At 42.9% G+C, this 24681-nt stretch overlaps 1 protein-coding gene and 1 long non-coding RNA gene across 8 annotated transcripts in view; one reads left to right on the forward strand and one right to left on the reverse strand.

Annotated features, from left to right (window-relative positions):
- The first annotated feature begins 569 nt into the window (after window positions 1–569).
- Window positions 570–9683, forward strand: LOC122896874. Of its 2 annotated transcripts, none has more exons than XR_006382443.1 (3): window positions 570–772; window positions 1280–1383; window positions 9170–9683. It is a non-coding gene; the product is annotated as an uncharacterized LOC122896874 (long non-coding RNA). The 2 variants fall into 2 exon arrangements; XR_006382444.1 differs by having other exon boundaries at window positions 570–716.
- An 11881-nt stretch (window positions 9684–21564) lies between these two features.
- The window catches only part of ZNF674 (zinc finger protein 674), a 49138-nt gene continuing 46021 nt past the window's right edge, over window positions 21565–24681 (reverse strand). For all 6 annotated transcript variants that reach the window (XM_044235360.1, XM_044235359.1, XM_044235357.1 and 3 more), the window contains one exon: window positions 21565–23209. In XM_044235360.1, the coding sequence (XP_044091295.1) occupies window positions 21717–23209 (1493 nt within the window). In that variant the 3' untranslated portion in view covers window positions 21565–21716. The remainder of the gene's footprint in view (window positions 23210–24681) is intronic.

Raw genomic sequence — 24681 nt, forward strand, 5'->3', positions numbered from 1 at the left:
ATAGTTTGGCTACTGTAATTGCACTCCTGGGTATTTACCCCAAAGACACAGATGTCGTGAAAAGAAAGGCCATCTGTACCCCAATGTTTATAGCCGCTACTGTTTCTTATTCCGACGAGCTGAAGGAAGCGGAGAGCGTGGCTTTGCGGGGTGGCCGGTGCGCAGCAGAACGGCGCGGGACACAGCGCCTAGGCCTCCGAGGCGGCGGGACTGGAGCCGCTGAACCCCTCCGCAGGCGTCTCGCCGCCCGGAGGCCCATTCCCGCCCCGCCCCAGCCCGTCCCGCGCCTGAATGTGCGACTCGTCGCGGAAAATGTTCGCACGCTCTGGTCGCCGCTTCGCGCCGCAGAGGAACCCCGACAGGATCACTGTCCGCGCCACCGCCCATCTTGCCCATCGACAGTGCGGACCCGGCCCCCTCGCCCGGTCTCCGTGCGCGTGCGCCGCGCTCTGACCTCGGGCTGCGAGGAGACAAGAGCGGAAGTGCTCCGCTGACCCGAGGGCGGCGCGCCGTCGCGCGGGTTGTTGTTATCCACCGCGACCGTCGGGTTGTGGGAGTCGAGTACGGGAAGGCGGAGCGGACACGGGCTGCAGGGGAGGGCGGGGTTGGTGGGTTCGCGCCTCTGAGGGCTCGCGGCACTGGGCGACAGGCCGAGTGCGGGCATCGGAATGCGGGCGGCGGCGAGTGATACAGTCAGTGAGTTTGCTGAGTGCCTAGTAAGTGCGAGGCACCTTTGCGGTCCCCGCTCCTCTTCCTGACGGCCTGTGAGCAGGTGCTACGATTATCTTCGTTTTATTGCGAGGAAGCAAGAACAGAAAGGCTCAGGCAGCTGTCCCAAGTCACACAGCCACGCAACCCCGGGGGATCCTTCTGCCTGTTTCCCTCCTGCCTAGCGCTTGGCCTCTCTAACTACCGTTTCCGAAATTGATCAAGTTTGTGGTTGCTGTCTGTCTTGAATAGAGGTCAAATAGAGCTCCACAAGGTCGGGGACCTCTGACGAGTTTGTTCCCTGGTGGATCTGCAGCGCTTAGTATAGGCACATAGCGGGCCCTCCCCATTTTCACTGGACGAATAAAAGCGACAGAGCAGGCCGTGAGTTGATTGCAGAGGCAGTGCTCAGCTCCTTGTCTGGTGTTAATAGGGTCCTACTAAACATCGCTCTTCCAACTCAGATGAGGCCTTGGGCTTCCTCGCATAAAGTAAAACACTGGAGTTTTCCTCAGCTTCAGTCCATCACAGGGGTTGCTGATTGCATCTCCTGTGTGGTCCTTCTTTCCAGGAGCGGGGTGCGTCACTGGGACCACGGCTCACCGACTGCGGGTCCCAGCTCACCTGCACCTGGGCTTCTGAGTCTACAGAAGAGCCAGTCTGAGGCCTCAGAAGGTGAGTCCCCCTGGGTCAGAGGCACAGATGTGGTGCTGCAGGGATGGTCCCAGCTGAAACGCGTTTGTCTCTGAATCCTTAGGTCCTGCATCTTTAGGAACAAGAGAGCTCTTCTGAAGGGCCTGAGAGGAGGAACCTCAGCCCAGACCCAGAGCCCATGGCAGAGGGAGGAGCCTCAGAGCACAACCCCAGAGCTCGGGGCAGAATGGCAGGGACTCCAGACAGAGCCAGAACCCAGTGCAGGGGGTGTAGGTTCCCGGGACAGACCCGGACCCTAGGCCAGGGGGTGGAAGCTTAGAGGATGAGTAGGTCCAGGAAGAGCTGGACCTGTAGTGGCCTCTGTCCCTCCTCCAGCTGAGGGAGAGCATGCCCACTGTGTGATGGTGGGCAGTTGGACCCCATTGGAGGAGAGAGATGAGATGTCCAAGTGGATGGAGGGACGATGCCATGAGGCAGGGGGTCTGCCCCTGTCCTGCAAGGACAGGATCAGGGTGACGAGTGACACTGCCAGCCTCACAGGACTGTCTCCTCTGCTGACATGCCTGTGTGCACAGCATAACGGCCCCCTTTTTTCTAATTCGCTCTTTCTGACACCTGCCTCTGCACAAATGTTCACACTCTCCCTGGTATGAGTGAAGTGTGGAACATTTTTGTATTGTTTTCTTTTTGCCTTGGTAAAATGTGCAAGTAGTCTGGAGGTATGCTGTCTTCTGGTTCTGCTGCCTTGTTTTGGTTTATCCCAGGAGCACTTAATTCCCGTTTGAATTGTTCATGTTTTTTGGTCATTATCAGTGAAACTTGTGAAATTCTGTATAGCTATTTATGTGGACATATGTTTTTATATTTTTGGGGTAAATATCTGTAGTGAGGTTGCTTGGTCATATGGTAAGCATATGTTTAACTTTATAAGACATTGCAAAACTGTTGTCCAACATGGCTATACCATTTTGTTTTCCTACTAACAACACACTTTTCTTGTAGGTGTGTATGGGTAGCTCACTGTGACTTAAATTTGCATTTTTAAAAGATTTTATTTATTTATTTATCAGAGTGAGCACAGGCAGACAGAAGTGGCAGGCAGAGGCAGTCGGAGAAGCAGGCTCCCACTGAGCAAGGAGCCCGATGTGGGACTCGATCCCAGGACACTGGGATCATGATCTGAGCTGAAGGCAGCAGCTTAACCAACTGAGCCACCCAGGCGTCCCTTAAATTTGCATTTTTAAAAAGATTTTGTTTATTTATTTGAGAGAGAGCATGAGCTGGAGGGAGGGGGAGATGGAGAGGGAGAAGCAGACCTCCTGCTAAGCGAGGAGCTGGATGTGGGCTCAATCCCATGACCCTGGGATCGTGACCTGAGCTGAAGGCAGATGCTTAACTGACTGAGACACCCAGGTGCCCCTTAAATTTGCATTTTTATAATGACTGTTGATCCTGAGCATCTTTTTATGTGCTTGTCTGCAATCTGTTTATCTTTGGTGAGGTGTCTATTGTAATCTTTTGCCAGTTTTATATAATAATTGTTATCATTTTATACATATATAAATACATAGATCTTTAAATATGTCTCTTTGTTTTCTTTATATATTTTATTTGCAAGTTCTTTATCTTCTGTGCATTTTCCAGCATTTACTCCCAAGTTGTGGATTGTTTGTGTCTTTTGAAGACATTTTTATTTTTGATAAAGTCCAGTTTAGCATGTTTTTCTCTTATGGTTCATGCATTTGTGACCCATTTATGAAATTTCTTTCTAACCCATGGTAAGAATGATTTTTCCCATATGTTTTCTAACAGAATATAATTTGGTTCTTATAGTTAAGGCTATGACTGAAGGAGGCCTCAGTTGGTTGAATGTCTGCCTTCAGCTTAGGTCATGATCCCCGGGTCCTGGGATCGAGTCTCATGTTGGGTTCCTTCCTTGGCAGCGAACAGCTTCCTCCTCTGCCTGCTGCTCCCCCTGCTTGTGCTCTCTCTTTCTCTTTCTCTCTCTGACAAATAAATGGGTATAATATTTTAAAAATAATAAAAATAAAGCTAAGACTGATAATGAGTTAACTTTTATATCTGTTGTGAGGTAAGCATCAACTTTTTTTATTATTACTATTTTTTCATACTCAATTCCATTTGTTTCAGTGACTTTTTTGATGATAAGGTTTTTTAAACGTATTCAGTAAAGGTTTATGTTTATTTTTAAATTTCAATTCAATTAATTAACATATAGCATATAATTAGTTTCAGAGGTAGAGTTCAGTGATTCACCAGTCTTATGTAATACCCAGTACTCATTACAACAGATGGCCTCCTCCTCAATGTCTGTCACCTAGTTACTCCATTCCCCCCACCAACCCCTTACCCCCCAGCAACCCTCAGTTTTTTTCCTGTGATTAAGAGTCTCTTATGGTTTGTCTCTCCCTCTGATTTCATCTTATTTTATTTTTACCTCCCTTCCTCTATGATCCTATGTCTTGTTTCTCAAATTCCTCATATCAGTGAGATCATATGATAATTATCTTTCTCTGATTGACTTACTTTGCTTAGCCTAATACCCTCTTGTTGTATCCATGTTGTTGCAAATGGCAAGATTTCATTTTTTTGATGCCTGATTATTATTCCATTGTATATATATATATATATATATATATATATACAATGGAATAATATATATAATGTATATATATATATATACACCACATCTTTTTTATCTATTCATCTGTCAGTGGACATCTGAGCTCTTTCCATAGTTTGGCTATTGTGGACTTTGCTGTTATAAACCTTCGGGTGCAGGTATTACTTGAGATCACTGCATTTGTATCTTTGTGGTAAATACCCAGTAGTGCAATTGCTGGGTCATAGGGTAGGTCTGGTTTCCAATTTTTATCCTCCATATTGTTTTCCAGAGTGGCTGCACCACCTTGCGTTTCCACCAACAGTGTAAGAGGGTTCCCCTTTCTCCGCATCCTCGCCAACATCTGTTGCTTCCCGATTTGTTAATTTTAGCCATTCTGACTGGTGTCAGGTGGTATCACATTGTGGTTTTGATTTCCCTGATGCCGAATGATGTTGAGCATTTTATTATGTGTCTTTTGGCCATTTGTAGGTCTTCTTTGGAGAAATGTCTGTTCATGTCTTCTGCCCATTTCTTGGCTGGATTATTTATTCTTTGGGTGTTCAGTTTGATAAGTTCTTTATAATGATACTGGGCATTTATCTGATATGTCTCTTGCAAATATCTTCTCCCATTCTCTCAGCTGTCTTTTTGTTTTGTCGACTATTTCCTTTGCTGTGCAAAAGCTTTTTATCCTGTTGAAGTCCTAATAGTTGACTTTTGCCTTTGTTTCCCTTGCCATTGGAGACATGCCTAGCAAGAAGTTGCTGTGGTCGAGGACGCACAGGTTGTTGCCTGTGTTCTCTAGGATTTTGATCGATTCCCGTCTCACATTTAGGTCTTTAATCCATTTAGAGTCTATTTTTTGTGTATGGTGTAAGAAAATGGTCTGGTTTCATTCTTCTGCATGTGGCTGTCCAATTTTCCTAAGACCCGTTGTTGAAGCAACTGTCTTTTTTTCATTGGATATTCTTTCCTGTTTTGTTGAAGTTTAGTTGATCATAGATTTGAGGTCCATTTCTGGGATCTCCATTCTGTTCCACTGATCTGTGGATGTGTTTTTGTGCCAAGACTATACTGTCTTGATGATTATAGCTTTGTAATAGAGCTTGAAGTCCAGAATTATGATGCCACCCACTTTGGTTTTCCTTTTCAACATTCCTTTGGCTATTTGGGGTCTTTTGTGGTTCTGTACAAATTTTGGGATCATTTGTTCCAGTTCTGTGAAAAAAGTTGATGGTATTTTGATAGGGATTGCGTTGAATATATAGGTTATATATAGGTAGCATAGACATTTTCATAATATTTGTTCTTCCAATCCATGAGCATGGAACGTTTTTCCATTTCTTTGTGTCTTCCTCAGTTTCTTTCATGAGTGTTTTATAGTCTTCTGAGTATAGATACTTTGCCTCTTTGGTTAGGTTTATTCCTAGGTATCTTATGGTTTTGGGTACAATTGTAAGTGGGATTGACTCCTTAATTTCTCTTTCTTCTCTCTCATTGTTAGTGTATAGAAATGCAACTGATTGTGTATTGATCTTATATCCTGCCACTCTGCTGAATTCTTGTATGAGTTCTAGCAATTTTGGGGTAGAGTCTTTTGGGTTTTCCACATAGAGTATCATGTCATCTGCGAAGATTGAGAATGTAACTTCTTCTTTGCCAATTTCAATGCCTTTTATTTTTTTGTTCTTGTTGTTGTTGTCTGATTGCTGAGGCTGTGACTTCTAGTACTATGTTTAACAACAGTGGTGATTGTGAACATCCCTGTTGTGTTCCTGACCTTAGAGGAAAAGCTCTCGGTTTTTCCCCATTGAGAATGATATTCGTTCTGGGCTTTTGGTAGATGGCTTTTATGATATTGAGGTATGTTCCCTCTATACCTACACTGTGAAAAGTTTTAATCAAGAAAGGATGCTGTACTTTGTCAAATGCTTTTTCTGCATCTGTTAAGGAGATTGTATGGCTCTTGTCTTGTCTTTTATCAATGTGTCATATCACATTGATTGATTTGTGGATGTTGAACCAACCTTGCAGTCCAGGAATAAATCCCACTTGGTAAGTGAATAATCCTTTTAATGTACTCATGGATCCTATTGGCTGGTGTCTTGGTGAGAATTTTTTCATTTTTGTCTGTGAGATTTGCATACTTCACTATTATATGTCAAGGTGTTGACCTGTTTTTATTGATTTTGAGGGGGGTTTTCTGTGCCTCCTAAACTTGAATGCCTGTTTCCATCCCCAGATTAGGGAAGCTCACAAGTATAATTTGCTCCATTATTCATTCTCTCTCTCTCTCTCTCTCTCCTTCTTCTGGGATCCCAGTTACTCTAATATTGTTTCGCTTTGTGGTATCACTTATCTCTTACATTCTTCCTTTGTGATCCAGTAGTTGTTTATCTCTCTTTTTCTCAGCTTCTTTATTTTCCATTATTTGGTCTTCTGTATCACTAATTCTCTCTTCCGCCTCATTTATCCCAGAAGTTAGAGCCTCCATTTTTTATTGCATCTCATTAATAGCCTTTTTTAAAATTTCAACTTGATTAGATTTTAGTTCTTTTATTTCTCCGGAAAGGGATTCCCTAGTGTCTTCTATGTTTTTTCCAAGCCCAACTTGTATCTTTATAATCATTAGTCTGAACTCTAGTTCCAGCATCTTACTAATTTCCATATTGATTAGGTCCCTGGCAATCAATAGTACCTCTTGTTTTCTCTTTTGAGGTGAGTTTTTCTGTCTTGTCATTCTGTCCAGAGAAGAATAGATGAGCAGGAGAACAAAATACTAAAATGGCAACAACCACTCCAGAGGAATATACACTAATAAATCAGAAGACACCCGAAACTGAAAAGAAAATTAAAATTAAAAAAAGAGAATATAATCAGACAAGTGAACACAACAGACCAGTACAGTGGATCCTGTGTGTATTTTGGTCTGGTTGTTAGAAAACTGTATCCCAAAATTAGATGCAATACTTAGATGTGTACAAAAAGAAAATTTAATACAATGAAAGGATAGAATGTAACTGTAAAGATGAAATTTTAAAAAGACTTAAAAAAAAGAAAAAAGAATATCAGACAAGTGAAGAGAACAGAACAATACACTGGATCCTGGGTGTATTTTAGTCTGTTTACTAGAAGAAACCGCATCCCAAAATTTTAAAGAAAGAGAAATTTATATATACAAAAATAAAATACAAGGAAATGTTGGAATGTAACTGTAAAAATGAAAATTGAAAAATACTTAAAGAGTTGATAAAATAAGAAACAGGTTCAAAGGGAAAGAGAAAAAAATTAAAATTGAAAGACTAAAGAATAATGAGAAAAAAACTCCCATGAGTTCTATATACTATTTTCCTCTAGTGCTTGAGTTTTGCCATTCTGTGTGACTGTAAACTTGGTCTTAGCTGAATGTTTTTGCTGATCTTTTGGGGAAGGGGCCTCGGGTGCTGATTCTCAGGTGTCTTTGCCCCATGTGGAATTGTACCGCCCTTGCCAGGGATCAGGGCTAAGTAAGAGGTTTGGACTGCTTTGTGAATTTTTAATAATATTTTATTTATTTATTTGACACACAGAGATCACAAGTAGGCAGAGAGGCAGACAGAGAGGGGGAAAAGCAGGCTCCCTGCTGAGCAGAGAGCCCGATGTGGGGCTCGATCCCAGGACCCTGAGATCATGACCCGAGCTGGAGGCAGAGGCTTAACACACTGAACCACCCAGGAGACAGAGGCCTAACCCACTGAGCCACCCAGGCGCCCCATGCTTTGTGATTTTTGTTCCCTGAAGGCTTTCTGCTTTTCCACACCGCTTAAAGGATGAGAATGAAAATGGCGGCCTCCCAGTCTCCAGTCCCAGGAAAGTTCACACCCTACACTCCTGAGGGTACCCTCAGGGAAAAGCAGTGAATCACTCCTGTCTCCTTGGTCTCTGTCCACACTCCATGCTCACCTGGCCTGTGGCCGAGCTTGTCTATCTCAGGCATACTTCCCCACTTCGAGTCTCCAAACCCCGTAGACTTCTGTGGCGTGTACCCACTCCTGTGGGTGGGGCGTGGGGGTGTCACTGCAGTTCTGCTGCTTGCTGGGCCCCTGCCTGGGGAGCGGTCTCCCAGCTGTGCAATAGTTTGCAGTTTATGGCAACACCAAGCTGAACACCCACTCCTCAGTTCGCTGATTGCATCCAGCTTCCCTGCTGCAGTGCCTGGAAACTCTGCAGCACTCAGGTACCCCTGTCCTTTTTGTGACCCTAGGGATCCTGAGATCACACTGTCCTATGTAGGATTCTGTCCCGCTTGGCCACCTGAGCCCCTTTCCGACAGGGATATCCCTCATAGAAGCAGACTTTCATGATACTAATTCTGTGCTCTGCTGCTGTATCACAGGACCAACTGTTAGGGGAATTTTTCAGCTTCTAGGTTTCGTATTTTACTTCGCATGTCCATTTAGAATGCATCCCTATCTGTGGTACAGGACCAGGTTCTGATTTCTTCTAAGTAACTCCTGGTTCTTCTGTTTTCATCACCTGGAGGGTGACCTCTTTCCAGTTCCTATTTCAAAAGCTTCAATGTGCTTTATGACTTCCAGCTTTTATGAGGTAGCTCAGTTCTAGTACTTTGTCCATTTGTGTCCTGTGGCCTAGAACCCACTCTGCTCATGATTTAGAGCCAGAAATCCCCCAACTGCAAAGCCACAGAGCATCAGTTCCTGTTCACTCCTGACTTTAAATCTCCTCTTGATTTTTGTCACAATATTCTTTATTGATCTCCAGCTTGACTGGATGTTTTCTTTAAAGATTTTATTTATTTATTTACTTTATAAAAGGAAAGAGAGCACAAGCACGGGGAACAGCAGAGGGAGAGGGGAAAGTAGGCTCCCCGCCAAGGAGGGAGCCTGTTGAGGGACTTGATCCTAGGATCCTGGGATCATAACCTGAGTGGAAGGCAAGACGCTTAACAACTGAGCCACCCAGGCGCCCTTGACTGAGTGTTAACTATTTTCGTTAAATATTAGCCAGCATTTCTCTGTGTTTGCAGCCGGAGGAGGTGGCAGTGGTGGAGCACAGGGACAGCCCATCCGCATCAGCCCAAGCCCTAGTGTCAGGGGTTCACAGCAGGGCTTTTATGAATTAATTTTATCCCATAACACGATATAGAGTAGAAATGATGATTCATTGCATTTGTTTCCCTAGAATTCCGGCAAGTTGGAGACCGGATAGACAACCACAAGGAAAAAGACCAACCTCAGTGGCAAACTGCATTAGCAGACAAGGAAGCACGGAAGGATCAAAGTGGCCAAGAATTCACAACCTTCAGAAAAATCATTTATCAAGGCTCAGACTTTGTTTCTATAAGGCAAAGACTCTCTAAATACAAGTGTTCAAACATAATTTAAACTTTCTCCATGTAAGTAAAGGCTTTTTTGTTTCATAAAAATGTTACATTAATGGATTTTTCTGCTTCTCAGCAACACTCTTAAGCAAGGAGGATAACGACAGTCACACGTATCCTAATGTTTTACAGCTTGAGGAAACAATCATAAGGAGTGTGTCTAAGACGCAGAGGTACTAAGCAGTATAGCAAGCATTAGCCCCCTACTCCAAGTCACAGTCTGTGGCTCCTTTGTAAAGCCCGTTTGTGTGCTTTTCCACGAGGCCCTTCATCCCTCCAGACTTCACCCGACAGAATAAAGGTGGGAACATCGTATGTGGTTTATTTGCTACTGTCTCCCTTTTGTCTTGGATTTTGATGTTTAATAGAAAGTAATGAGCAGACTTGAATTTCCATGGACATTGTACTTGGTCTTGCCAGGCCAGCAATCACGACAGCTAGGAGGGGAAGGGGGATAAATGGTACAAGAAATATTTTGGAGCTGTTGCAGAGCTGTGGAAACAATGAAGACTAGATGAATTAAAATTCTAGAGAGTGAAGTGTGTTTTCTAGGTGACCAGACAACTTCTGTCTGTTATCTGGAGGCATTTGCTGATTCTGGGTATGAGCGGAGGATGGGGCTTGGCCCAAGCTGACAGACTTTACAAGGGGAAAGAAGTCCGAAAGAGCTTTTAGAGGTTATATAGGGCTGACTTGGAAATGAAAAGAGCCCCAGGAGCATGACGAGTTTTGTCCATAGGATGTTTGCTGAGTTCGTGATGGTGTAGGGGGGTTAGCGGCCTGGGCCAGGAAGGCAAAGTGAGCCCTTGTGTGGTGTCACGTGGCTTTCGGAAACAGTCTAGATTGAACCAGAGGCCTGTACGATGGTGGAGAAGAAGGCTAAAGAGCTCAGCTCAGTACCTATGAAGGGGAACTAAATCTCAAGCAGTCTCAGGCCTGGTCAGAGAGAGACCCAACAGGCTCTCAAGCAGAAGGGCAGGAGGGCTAGCCTGAGGAACAGCGCTACAGAGAGCTGGGTTATCTTAGTGCTGCAGTACAGCCCTCATTCGTTTGAGGTGACAGTCCCAGACTTTATCTGCTGAATAGAGGAAAAGGCAAACTCTGCAGTCTTTAAATACACAGTGTCTGATACATATTACTAGGCATGAGAAAAAGCAGAAAGATGTGGTTGTTAAAGTGAGCAACTGCGGTCGGCATGCTTCTAAGAATGACCCCCACGGCCTCTGTTTTGTGATCTGCCTCCTCCCGGCCCTTTGACTGTGGGTAAGACCCGTGAATGTGATGAGATCCCCTTTCTCTGGTATTGTTACATTCTGTGGCCAAAGGGAGATGATTTGAGTGGGTCTCATCTTTTCATAGGTGCTTTTGAAAGGTGGTTCCTCCAGCTGGGTGGCAAAAAAGGAAGTCAGATATTTGAAGTTATGGAAGGGGTTCAACACGAGAGATTCTCCATTGCTGACATGGGGAAGAATCTGTGAGCATTACCCAGGATCTGAGAGCAGCCCCTGATGGACAGCCAGCCAGGAAGTGAGGGCCTTGGTCCGGCAGCCCTGAGGAACTGAATTTGGCCAATAGCCGAATGAACTCCGAAGTAGGTTCTTCCCCACAGCCTCCAGATAAGAACCCAGCCCAGCCTATACCTTGAGTCCCACTTTCTGAGATGGAAGGTAGCTAAGCCCACCAGGATTTCTGAACTGCATAACTAGGAATTGATAAATGGGTGCTGCTCTAAGCCACCACTTGTGCTAATTTGTTTCAGCAGCGATAGAGAACTGACACACAAAACTCAGATGAGTTTGATATTGGACTCAGCAAAAAGCACTCTGATCATTACCATAACAGAAATCAAGGAGAAGACAAAATGGGTGAAAGAGGATTTAAATTGTTGGAATCTTTAAAAAGGGATAAATATGTATGCTACAACTGAAAAAAAATACAGTAACTAAGAACTCACTGTGTATGGGTTTTAACAGCAGATTAGACACAGCAGAAGACATGATTAGTGACTTTGAGGACCATAGACTTGTCCCAAAGAGAGGGAAAAAGTGCAAACAACTGTAAGTAAATTGTGAGAGGCATTTGGGAAACAGCTAAAAGGTAAAACACATATAACTAGAGCAGGAATGTTTATGAAACAGCAGTTAAGTTTTTCAAAAGCCAATGAAAGAGATCAAGCCATGGAGTTAAGAATGTCTAGGTATCCCAAGGAAGAGTAATAAAATCACACCATTTGAAAACTGTCAGCCCTGTATAGTGTATCTGTGATATCTAGTTGTTTACAGCATGTGGAGAAGTTCGGTCCTGGTTACTGTGTCATGGCCGGAAATGGAATGGTGCGGTGGAGTAACCAGGACCAACCTTCCCACCTACTATAAACAACTAGGTATCATAGATACAGTTTACAAGGCTAACAGTTTTCATATGGTGAACAAAGGCCATGCAGGATTGTAAAGCTGAGAACGAAGACTCTCGAGGTGGGCCCTTGGACCACCTTGGCTTTCTGCTGGGAGACACTTAGCAAAATACGACATAGGGAGAGGATCCCAAGAAGAGTTCGGTGGTTCATGGAGTTGAGGAGAAAGAGATGAGTGCTCAAGAAGGCTGAGGCAACTCGAAGTTTCAGGGCATAATAGTACACACAAAAAAGAGCAACAGAAGTAGGGAGTCCCCCTCCTCGAGAAGAGAATTCTCCAAAATCTGTAGGTGTTACAGGCAGTCCGGCAAGCATTTGGTGCATGTTTTGACTTGGCTTCTGGCCTCATAAGGCTATTAAAAATTCAATCTAGAAATTCCTTATGAAAAATTCCAGCAAAGCAGATTTAAAAGAACCTATATGGCCAATCACTATTCCTGTCGAGGTTCTGTAAATAATTCGGCCAAGTTGTTAAAATTAGACTTATTTTACAATCAAATGTTAATTTGGCTGTCTTTGGTAAAAATGAGGGTGATTATAGAGAAAAAAATGTTTCAGTAACATACCCGAGTAAATATTAGATTCTGATATTTTTTTAAACGAAGATCTTATTTATTTATTTGAGAGCGAGTGAGTGGGCATGCAGTGGGTCAGGGGTAGAGAAGAGGGAGCGTGACAAGACTGTGCTGAGTGTAGAGCCTGAGGAGGGGCTCAATTTCAAAATCATGACCTATTGAGCCACCCAGGTGCCCCCTAATACTGTTTATTATAGACTGGACCAGATCCTGATTTCTTCTAGTGCCTGACAGCAACTCTCCAAACCAACATTTTTTATTTTTCTCCCACCTTTGAGTTGGATTCATTTGAAAACGAAAGCTGAAGGCTTTCCTGGAGCCTTGCAAACTAAACATGAACAACTGGATGTAAGCTTAAGAGGAATCCCCACGACCACCCGCGCGAGGGCAATCTCCATGCCTGTTGCTGTGTGGGACATCTAGCGATCTCGAGACATTTGAACTGCAAACCAGGAGATGGGTCAGACTTGCCCCTGCTGCTCTCGGTATATCTGAAGTTTCAACTTGACAGCTAGCAATCTTTTCCACCAGCTGGAATCCACCAGCTGTCCTCAGGACTCAGAGACTGACTTCTATTATGACCTGATCATTCACCATTGGCTTTCTTTTGTTTCCGTAGGAGTGCCTCTTGTTTAATTCCTGATTTCTTTTTTTTCTTTAAAGATTTTATTTATTCATTTGACAGAGATTAAAAGTAGGCAGAGAGGCAGGCAGGGAGAGAGAAGGAGGCAGACTCTTTGCTGAGCAGAGAGCCCGATGTGGGGCTCGATCCCAGGACCCTGGGATCATGACCTGAGCCGAAGGCAGAGGCTTTAACCCACTGAGCCAGCCAGGCACCCCTAATTCCTGATTTCTTGAACCAGAGGCCTAACTTTGAAAACATATCTTCATTATCATCTCTCAGAATGAATTTAAACGGACCTGTTGTCAGGACTGAGACAGCCTCAATGAGACTAGCTCTTTCCTAGCTCAGCTTTGAGTATGTGGAACTTCCTGGGAAGTTCCAGATGGGGGAACTGAGTGGGTACAGGATGAGACAGGCCAAAATGTGCCACTTTGGCATAAAGCTTGGTGCCAGTTAAAAGTAATAAAAACTCAGCAGGTCAGGGAAGGTGCTCTGCCTCCCTCAGAATGGCCTAACCACACTGGAGAGGAGAGCCTACAACAGGAAGAGTAGTTACAGAGGCCCCCTTTACCAAGGGAACTCATCTGCATAATAGAACAATCTTGTTTTTCCAGACATCTCCTTTCACCTTCTTGCTAATGACTTTCTTTTCTTTTGTGTCCTCAGGCCCTTACCTTTCTCCTTAGCTCATAGACGCTTCTTGTTGCCATATCGTATTTGGAATTTTCTGTCAGTGTGGATTCCCCATTCTAAGGCCTGTTAAATTGCATTTTCTCCTGTTTAAAAAAAAGAAGGAATAGGGAGTCCCTATCAGGTTTTAACTGGATATTAAGGTGTGTGTGTATAATATATGTAATATATAATATATACAATATATTATATATACATATATAATATATGCATGTATAAAATATATGCAATATAATATAATATGTGTGTATATAATATATACTATATCACACACACATGCACACACACACATACATATAATATATAAACTCCACAAGGCCAGGAAAAGAACAACTGGGGAGCTAGGAAGCTGAGGGGTTCCCAGGCCACACAGGACTGGAATATGTGAGTTCTGGCAGGTCAGAATGGACAATTCCAGTTAAATACCCTAAGCAATCAGTGGACACATGGGGAGTCAGGAGCAAGTCTTAGCAGTGGGGGTAATTAGCCCTAGAGTAAAGGCTACCATAAACCTACCCTAACAAAGCTAAAAAACAACCCTTGAAAGAACTAATTTGATCTCCAAGTCTCTTAACTGCTTGCCAAAATGAAGGCCAGCATCCTTTAAAGCAATATAACAAAAATCTAGCCTTCAGCAGTGTAAGTTTACTATGTCCAGCATCCAATCAAATATTAAGATGCGAAGATACAGGAAAATGTGATTCATAGCCAAGAAAAATAATCAGATAATGGAAGCAGACCAAGAAAGGACAAATATGTAGACTTTAAAACACCTGTTAAAATATTATAAATACGGGCACCTGGGTGGCTCAGTGGGTTAAATCCTCTGCTTTCGGCTCAGGTCATGATCCCAGGGTCCTGGGTTCGAGCCCCGCGTCGGGCTCTCTGCTCAGCAGGGAGCCTGCTTCCCCTCCTCTCTCTCTGCCTGCCTCTCTGCCTACTTGTGATCTCTGTCAAATAAATAAATAAAATCTTTAAAAAAATATTATACTTGAGGACTGAAAGGAAACATGATGATGTAAGAAATGGAAGATAGTCTACGGCCATACCACCCTGAACGCACCCGATCTCGTCTGATCTCGGAAGCTAAGCAGGGTCGGGCCTGGTTAGTACTTGGATGGGAGAAATGGAAGATAAATATGTTGGAAATGATGCAGTAAACTTTCTTTAAAAAGATTTTATTTGTTTCTTTGCCAGAGAGAGCGCACGTGAGAGTACAAGCAGTGGGAGTGGCGGGCAGAGGGAGAAGCAGGCTCTCACTGAGCAAGGAGCTCCGTGCAATGTGGGACTCAATCCCACGACTCCGGCATCATGACCTGAGTTGAAGGCAGACATTTAATCAACTGAACCACCCAGGCGTCCTGATGCAGTAAACTTCATAAACCTCTAGCCAGATGGCTGACGAAAAAGGGGGAAAGATACAAGTTACCAATATAACAAATGAAAGAAGTACATACATCTTAGAGACATACTAAATGTATAAGAAAACCATGAAATGTGAACAATTGTGTCAATAAATTAGACCGTTTATAAGAAATGGACAAGTTATCTAGAAGACATAAAGTATCAGATTTTCCCCAAAAGAAATAGGAAATCTGAATAGCCCTATATCTAGTAAAGAATTTGGCTTCATAAGTTTAAATCTTCCTACTAGGAAAACTTTAGGGCCCGGGTAATTTCAGTGGTGAATCTTAGCTCACATTTAAGAATGATCATACAGTAAATAATTGAATCTTGCCCAAAGAAAGTCTAGGCTGTGCCCTTGCCTCCTGGGAGGTAATCTCTAAGCTCTTGGCTTGTCATGCCCGATAGTCTTGCTTTCATTTGTTTGGGTACCTTGGGCCAGGCAGATAGTAACACCATGATTTAGGGTACAAGCTTTGGGTCACACCAACAACATGTTTTAGGGTGTGGCCTTTGGGTCATGTATAAGCTCAACCTGCTGAGGACCTGGAGACTGGGCATGTGGGCAGTGAACTAAGCTCATGTGACAGAGCCCCAGTAGAGCTCTGGACACCAAGGCTCAGGGAAGTTTCCCTGGATGGCGGTACTCCGTGCGCATCGCTAGGCATCAATGCCAAGAAAGAAACACTGTCCAGGACTCCACGGGGAGACAACTGGAAGCTCCACGTTTGGTACTTTCCTGGACTTTGCCCTCTGTATCTCTTCCTTCGGCTGATCTTAGTCTGTGTCCCTTAGCTATGCTAAACCATACTCATAAGTATAATAACTTTTAGTGAATTCTGTGAGTCCTTCTATATAATTAATGAACTTTGGTGTTCAATGACTGTGGGGACCCCTGTTCTTTCAACTAGCATCAGAAGTGAGGGTGGTCTCATGAAGACTGTCCTCCAAGACCTTTATAGTGATGTAGTATCAATCCTATACAAACTCTTGAAGAAAAATAAGGAAGAAATAATTCCCAGTGAATTTTTCACACCAGCATTACTCTGACACCAGAATCAGACCAAGAAATTACAGGAAAAGAACAGACAACCCTCATGAAGACTGGTGCAAAAACACTTAAAATATTAGCAGCTGGAATCCAAGAAAACATGAAAATGAATGCAAGTTTAACATTCAGAATTCAATTTAACTAAATACATTAACAATAAAGGGAAGACATCATCTCAGTGGTTATAGGAAAATAACATGGTAAAATTAATACACAGTCATGATTAAAAAAAAAAAACCCTCAGTAAACTAGAAGTAGAAAGGAACTTCCCCAATCTATTAAAAGACATCTCCAGAGGGGCCTGGCTGGCTCAGGCAGTGGAACATATGACTCTTGATCTTGGGGTTGCAGGTTCCAGCCCCACACTGGGTGTAGAGATAATTTAAAAATAAAATCTTTGAATAGACATCTACAAAAACCCACAGCCAACATCCTATTAAATGGCAAAAACCTAAACACGTTCCCTCAAGCTCATTAAGTTCTCCTTGTCTGCATTGACTCTGCTGATAAGCCTGGAATCTCTAGGCGTAAAACTGATGGGCAATCAGTAGGAATGTTGTTTAACATTGTGATCAGAAAAGGGCAAAATTCAAAGAGCAGGAGTCCAAGGGCAATTGCTTTTTTAAGAAGGGTCCCTTGCTCAGTTCCCAGATCTGAGCCAAATTTAAGACCTGGAACAAATTGGAGAGTCTCCCATGTCCCTCGAAGGAAGGACCCTACAGCTGTAGCAGGTGTCTATTGCTCACCCTTGTCTCCCCACAACCAAACCTATCGCCATTTATTTGGGTGACTATTCACTGAGAAAAGGGGAGTTCCCAGATATTTTTAGGACTGCTGAACATAGCTTTCGGAGTTCATGTTAATACCCAGACACAAAGCATCATCATGGCCCTCCTGTTGGAATGGGGGCTGAGTGCTAGCTGAAGTCTGACTCACAGTGCCCGCTGCAACTGCAGACATACCCAGTGGTTGTTTCCCAGTCTTAGCCATTGGATTAACGTCCATGCTGGGTCCTTGGCCCGTGTACCAAGATCCTTGATAGTGGGGAGAACAAAATGGAAAACTCTTGCTTTCGCCCTCCCCCACCAACCAAGACGGTAAACTGAAACCAATATTGCACTCTAGAGGATGATGGAGATCAGTGCCACTAGTAAAGGCTTAAAGGGATTAGTGATCCTTAATCATGTTTCTGTTTAATTCTTCATTCCCACTCTTGGAGAAAGCAGCCAAAAGAATGGGACAATGGAATAACGTGTTCAAACTACCACAAGTTCAAACACACAAACTTCACAATAGGGAAATACAGGCCTCTTTGGCATCTGGAGGGAACGTATTCCACACCAAGTACATCTCTGGCCCATGTACCAAGTACAGAAGGCTGCCAGCTTTGAGGAGGCCCCAAAGCAGGAAAGACTGTAGCCAGCCCAGGTTGTAGCGCAAGCAGACTTGTTGCTTGGACCCTGTGATCTGGCCGACTCTGTGGCATCAAGGGTGTCAGTGGTAGGGAAAGTTGCAGTGTGAGTCTCAGGTCCTTAAGATCTGGGAGGGAGGCCATGGAATCCACAATAGAGAATACTACTTTTGAGGAACCACTGCTGGACTGTTAGACACTTCTGTCACGCTGTGCTAGATCACTTACTGCATAACACACAACTGCCAATTTTTAGTGTGGCCCAAAGCAAGAATGTACTTAAAAAAAAAAAAGATTTTATTTATTTATTTGACACAGAAAGAGAGATCACAAGCAGGCAGAGAGGTGGGGGGTGGGGAGAAGAAGGCTCCCTGCTGAGCAGAGAGCCCAGGGTGGTGCTCGATCCCAGGACCCTGAGATCATGACCTGAGCGGAAGGCAGAGGCTTAACCCACTGATCCACCCAGGCGCCCCAAGAATATACTTTGAAATAGGTCTCGCCTACCACATGCCATGTCTCCTCGGCTACATGACCTAGCATTATCAAGGTGCTTGAAGTGGCTGTGGCAGATAGAAATGATGGATAGAGCCTTTGGAAGGTCCCTGTATGAGAGTCATAGTACCGTCCATGAGGATCTGGGAGTATAGCAACACTATAACAACACTTCTGCAGATAACTAACTATTCTTTGGAGAAGTTTCTAGCTTGATTTGGGGCTCCTTCCTCTGCCCTTTCTCAGCCACCCCCCCTCAGTTAATAACTACCCTAAATTCTAATACCAGAGGGAGAACCTCCATAGATTGGATGGTAAGTTTGTGACCCTGGAAAAATGAAAAAAAAAGGGGGGGGGACCATTTAGAAACGCCAAGAAAATAAAGCACTAGGCAAAAAAGTAAATAATTATTGGAAATAATTTGCATTTTCCCAAGAATTTCATCTTGTATTTTCTTTTTTTTTCTAGATTTTATTTATTTATTTGACAGAGATCACAAGTAGGCAGAGAGGCAGGCAGAGAGAGAGAGGAAGGGAAGCAGGCTCCCTGCTGAGCAGAGAGCCCGATGCGGGGCTCCATCCCAGGACCCTGGGATCATGACCTGAGCCGATGGCAGAGGCTTTAACCCACTGAGCCACCCAGGTGCCCCTCATCTTGTATTTTCTTGTTTGTATTATTCTGTTATTTTAAAGACCATGACTGGGGGCACCTGGGTGGCTCAGTCACTTGGGCGTCTGCCTTTGGCTTGGGTCATGATCCCAGAGTCCTGGGATCAAGCCCCAAATCAGGCTCCCTGCTCAGCAGAGAGCCTGCTTTTCCCTCTCTCTCTGCCTGCCACTCTGCCTGTGTGTGCTCTCTCTCAGTCAAATAAATAAATAGATAAGATCTTAAAAAATACAAACAAACCATGACTTGTGTTTCCTGTCTGAATTACTTGGGGGTCTGTTTCTACTGTCTACATTTTTCCTGACTCTGGATGTGCTTGGCAATTTTCTGCCAAATACCACGGTGTGTGAGAAATCGTATAAACTCTAGATGAGCTCTAGTTCCTGATGGGCGGTTATATAAATTACCTTGATTCAGTTAGCTAGTGAGCTAATTCAAGTTGGAGTATCAATCTTTTAAAGCTCTGGTATATATTTACCTCTTCCTAATTCCTCAAGTCCTTCAGAGATTCCAGCTGGGGGTCTTGTGGTATTTACCAGGGCTCTTCACCACTGGTGGGATCTGAAGTCCACGTTAGATCATCTTGGTACATGGTCTGCTGAAAGCTCTCCTCGGTACCTCAGGCACGTGGCTGTTGTGCATCTCTCTCATAATTTATCTTGTGCCATTTACTGGTCTGCTCCTTATGGGAAACAAAGCTCTACTGGGCTTACTTTTCTTCACTTCTCTTGTCTCCAGAGTTTTGCCACTCAGGTCCTACTGTCTTAGCTCAGAGTTCCCTCAGGTCCTAGAAGCCAGCTGCCGTTCTTTGGCCCATGGGTTTCCTCAACATGGCTGCTTACCTCATCAGACCAGCAAAGAAAGTTTCTTTCCAGTCTGCTAAGATGGAGTCTCATATGACACACTCATAGGAGCAACATCACACCACTTTTGCCATACTCTATTGTCTAGAAGCAAGTCTCAGTTCTGCCCACACAAGGGGAGAGGATTCCATACGGCACAATTAATTGGAGTCACCTGGAAAGTGCCTGATACCAAGACAAGAAGAAAAGGAAGTAATGTGAGCAAGTGACATTCACAGATATCACAGTGAAATAAGCTTTATATTTGTTTGGTGTCAGTGGTCAGTTTTGTCTCATTACTTGTGCTATCTTTGACAATTCACTACATCTCATCTGTGAAAATCTGTTAGCTGATAACTTATGTCACAGGATTTGATGATCTATGGAGGTGTTTTTATTTTTATTTAAAAATCACATATAGATAATAAAATCACAGGATACCCATTCTCAACATGCAAATATATTCTCAAAACCAAAGGCAAAGCTGAAAGGGAAAATGGGTGGGAAGAAAGAATCCAGTATACACAGGATTACTGTAAATAATTTATTGGTAGTTTCTGGAGACTGTGCTCAAAACATTTAAAAACCGATTTCCCAACACCCAAATGATAATTTGTGTAATAATTTGGTATATTTCCTTCCTAGCTTTTTGTTCTATGTGTCTATTACCTACATACACACATCTAAATAGATATAAATACAAATAATATATTTGCACATAATTTTACTCATCATAAGGTTGCCATATTTCTACCACTCAGAATCACTGATACAATGGTGCATATCCTTCCTCTATGTATTTTTTTACACATTAACCATATATTGTTTTATAATCCATTTTTTAAAATTTAACAGATTACCACAAACATTTCCCCAAATCCTCAAACATAATAAAGAAAAGATGATTCTTAATTGGTCCATATTATCAATTGGCTATTATAGGATATTCATTTGTTTTTCAACTTAAATAATATTGCTCTTACAGGAGATACTCTGAAAATTAAAAATCTCTTATTGTGTCACCATAAAGTGATTACTCTTTCTTAAAAGACAAAGAATATTAAATTCTAAGCACTGTTTCTAAGCAAGGTGAGCCTTCTCTGTAAGGGATGTGCATTTTTGCACTTAAGATGATGAGTAACATGTATAAGATCTCTTCGAGCCCCTTTGTTCCAGGGATCCTGATGATTCATCCTCTCTCACGCTATTTAAGGGAGCAATTTTTCTATTTAAGAAGTAACATGGGGGGGGGGGCGCCTGGGTGGCTCAGTGGGTTAAGCCACTGCCTTCGGCTCAGGTCATGATCTCACAGTCCTGGGATCGAGTCCCACATTGGGCTCTCTGCTCAGCAGGGAGCCTGCTTCCCTCTCTCTCTCTCTCTCTGCCTGCCTCTCCGTCTACTTGTGATTTCTCTCTGTCAAATAAATAAATAAAATCTTTAAAAAAAAAGAAGAAGAAGAAGTAACATGGGGGAGTTTGCCCCAGCTGGGATTAATGGTTTATACTCTGTACTGTTCTTTCAAAAATGTGATACTCTTTTCCACGGTGAACCTCACTTTTTATATTTAAGTGCTTGTTTGCAACCTCTGCACCTTTCCCACAAAATGTTTGGTGTAGAATATGGAACATGGGGGTGCCTGGGTGGCTCAGTTGGTTGGGTGACTGGCTTGGTTTTGGCTCGGAGCATGATCTCAGGGTCCAGGCTCAGCAGGGAGTCTGCTTGTCCCTCTGCCCCTCCCCCCACTCATGCACATGCTATCTGAAGTAAATAAATAAAATCTTTTTAAAAATTATGGAACATGTTTCTTTCATAATTGCTAACACAGTTTTCTAAACTCATTCAATTCTTAGTTCTTCCTAAGCATAAATACCCTGATAGGCAATGACATTTAAATTCTTTCTCAAGGTACTCTCACGTCAATACACTCACAATTTTGCCACCTTGGAATTCTCTGATATATAATTTTCCACTCACAGGTAAGAATTCTGGGTAAAAATCTGATCACATTTACTGCATGCTCCTGGAATTATGCTTTTGTACCATTTATTATATTAAAGGAACATTAAATAATGTCTTAAGAGTTTCCGACATTCTTGGCATTTATAAGGTTACTGACCGGGATGAACGGATACATAATGAGAAATAAGGAATAGTGACATTATCTCACGCTCAAGTGTCTTAAAAGGTTTTATCTCCTGTGTGGCTTCTCTGATGCTTAATGAGAGTTGACTTCCCACTGAAGGCTTTTCCACAGTCCCTGCATTCATAGGGTTTTTCTCCCGTATGAGTTCTGTGATGTACAATGAGAGTTGATTTCACGCTAAAGGCTTTCCCACATTCACTGCATTCGTAGGGTTTTTCCCCTGTGTGTATTCTCTGATGTTTAATGAGAGTTGACTTCCTACTGAAAGCCTTCCCACAGTTACTGCATTCATAGGGCCTTTCTCCTGTATGAATTCTCTGATGTTTTATCAGCGGTGACTTCTCGCTGAAGGCTTTCCCACACTCGTTGCATTTATAGGGTTTCTCTCCTGTGTGAGTTCTGTGATGTACGATGAGGGTTGACTTTTCACCAAACGCTTTCCCACATCTTCTGCATTCATAAGGCTTCTCTCCTGTATGAGTTCTATGATGCACAGAGAGATGTGATTTCCCACTGAAAGTCTTCCCGCATATGCTGCATTTGTAAGGCTTCTCTCCTGTGTGAATCCTCTGATGAACAGAGAGGTGTGACTTTCCCCTGAAGCTTTTTCCACATTTACTGCATTCATAAGGTTTCTCTTTTGTATGAGACCTCTGGTGTTTAATGGGGTTGGCTTTCTCGTCAAAGATCTTCTTGTGTTTATTGCACTCAGGTTTCTCACCCTTGTGAGTCCTTGGATGCATAAGGCTGGACTTACCACAGCGAATTCCTTCACAAAATGCTTGTCTAAGGTGTGTTTTCTCATGTCTAATAAGGTGATAGGAACTCTTAAAGGCTTTTGCACATTCACCACATACAAATGGTTTCTCGGCTGTGTGAGTTCGCTTGTGTTTAATCAGAGTCGACTTCTGGATGAAGGTTTTCCCACATTCACTGCATTCATAGGGCTTCTCCCCTGTGTGAGTTCTCTGGTGAGCAATGAGGGTTGACTTCTGGCTGAAGGCTTTTGCACATTCAAAGCATTCATAAGGCTTCTCTCCTGTGTGAGTTCTCTGATGTACTACAAGGTTTGCTTTCTGGATAAACACTTTACTGCATTCAGCACACTCATAGAGTTTCTCCTTAGTTTGAAATCTTTGGGTTTTATTAAGTGCTTGCTTCTGGTGGAGGGTTCTTCTATGTTGATTAGGCTCAAAAAATTTCTCTGCAGGTTGAGCATTATTGAGATTAGAATGGAAGCACAATTTCCAATGTGCCTGACGTTCACCATCTTTCTTTCTTACATAGCTTCTATTTTGACAAAGAAAGCTTAAATTGTGTTTTGAACACCGTCCCCAGGAACAATATTTAGGGAGTCTTTGTCTTATAAAAATAAAGTCTGTGTTTGGATACACGATTTTCCTCAAGGTTGTGAATTCTTGGCCACTTTGATCCTTCCGTGCTTCCTTGTCCGCTAATGCAGCTTGCCACTGAGGTTGGTCTCGGCTTTCCTTGTGGTCGTCTATCTGGTCATCAGCTTGCCAGAATTCTAGAAAAAAAAATGCAAGGAACTCTTCAAACTTGTAAATACTTCTACTACAATGTTAGGGGATAAAATTAGTTCATAAATGTCTTGCTGTGAACTCCTGTCAACAGGCTGTGAGCTGATGCGGGCGGGCTCCCTCAGTGCCTCACTAACGCCACCTCCTCTGACTGTAAACACAAGGAAATGCTGGCCCACATTTAACAAAAGTAATTTAATACACAGTCAAGCTCAAAACCAAGAAAAGTACTAGGTGTCAAAAGTGAAGCAGAAATTGAAAGCGATGAGGTGAAGAGAAACTGAAGCTTGAGGATGTGCAGTAAAATCCAGACCAAAGGGTAAAAATGCTCAGGAAACTGGTATGTAATTCCCACTTACAGCTGGAATTACAAGGGGCTTCCATGTTTGCTAATGGGGAGTTAGAAAGACTCTCCACTGGTCAAGGAAACTGGAAAGAAAGGTTTTATATATAAGAAAGCAAAAGCCTAGTAATGTAACTCAATCTGAAAACATCATAGTTATAGTACAGAGGCCCACAAGCTGAAAAACTAACATAAAAATTGGTCCTATTATTCACTGATTCCTAGCAGTAGCAAACTTGAAAGATATATTCTTATGTTTTTATAGCTAAGGACTCACAGAACTTCTAAGGAAAACCAATTCTCACTGAAGTGTTCACAGTAAAATAATTTAGATGAACCATCTTGAGAGATACTCAGCAGATACATTTAAAGATGCCCCATTCCTAGAACTGTAGCTGAAAGAACAATCTAGAGTTTATAATTTCAAATACTCAAAGAAATAGCGTAAGATCTACATTATGGGGTTAAAAAAAAGGAACATCTGAGAAAAGAAACATGTAAATGGAAAATATAGGCATTGTTGAAACTCTAAATAGAGAGGTTGAATGGTAGAATAGTCACAGATTAAGAGATTTAATGAATCAGATGACAGATCTTAGGAAATCACCCAGAATGTAACATACAGAGCTAAAAAAATGGAAATATGGTAAGACAAATAGAAAAACGTAAGTTCCAACACAGATTTTAATATAAAATCCAAATGGAAAGAAAAGACAGAAAGCGCCAGGGGCAACATGCCCAGGAAAGGATTAATAGAGCAGCCCCGAGACTCCCATACTTAGGCTAGCCTGGGATGCTTGGGTGGCTCAGTTGGTTAAGCGACTGCCTTCAGCCCGGGTCATAATCCTGGAGTCCCAGGATTGTGTCCCACATTGGGCTCCCTGCTCAGCAGGTCCCTCTGACCTTCTCCCCTCTCATGCTCTCTCTCACATAAATAAATAAAATCTTTAAAAGAAAAATAAGAAAAAGAAAGGCTAGCCTGCAAGGTTGGACCTTGGCTGACATCTGGGAATTTGGAGTTCAGGAATATCTCCACCATTCCCTAACGGATAACGCTGCTTGTACAAACCATACGATTTATGCTGAACATTTCCTTTCCTTTTGTGAGTCTGGAGT

The sequence above is a fragment of the Neovison vison genome, chromosome X (genome assembly GCF_020171115.1).
Source record: "Neovison vison isolate M4711 chromosome X, ASM_NN_V1, whole genome shotgun sequence".
In the NCBI taxonomy this organism is placed as follows: Eukaryota; Metazoa; Chordata; class Mammalia; order Carnivora; family Mustelidae; genus Neogale; species Neogale vison.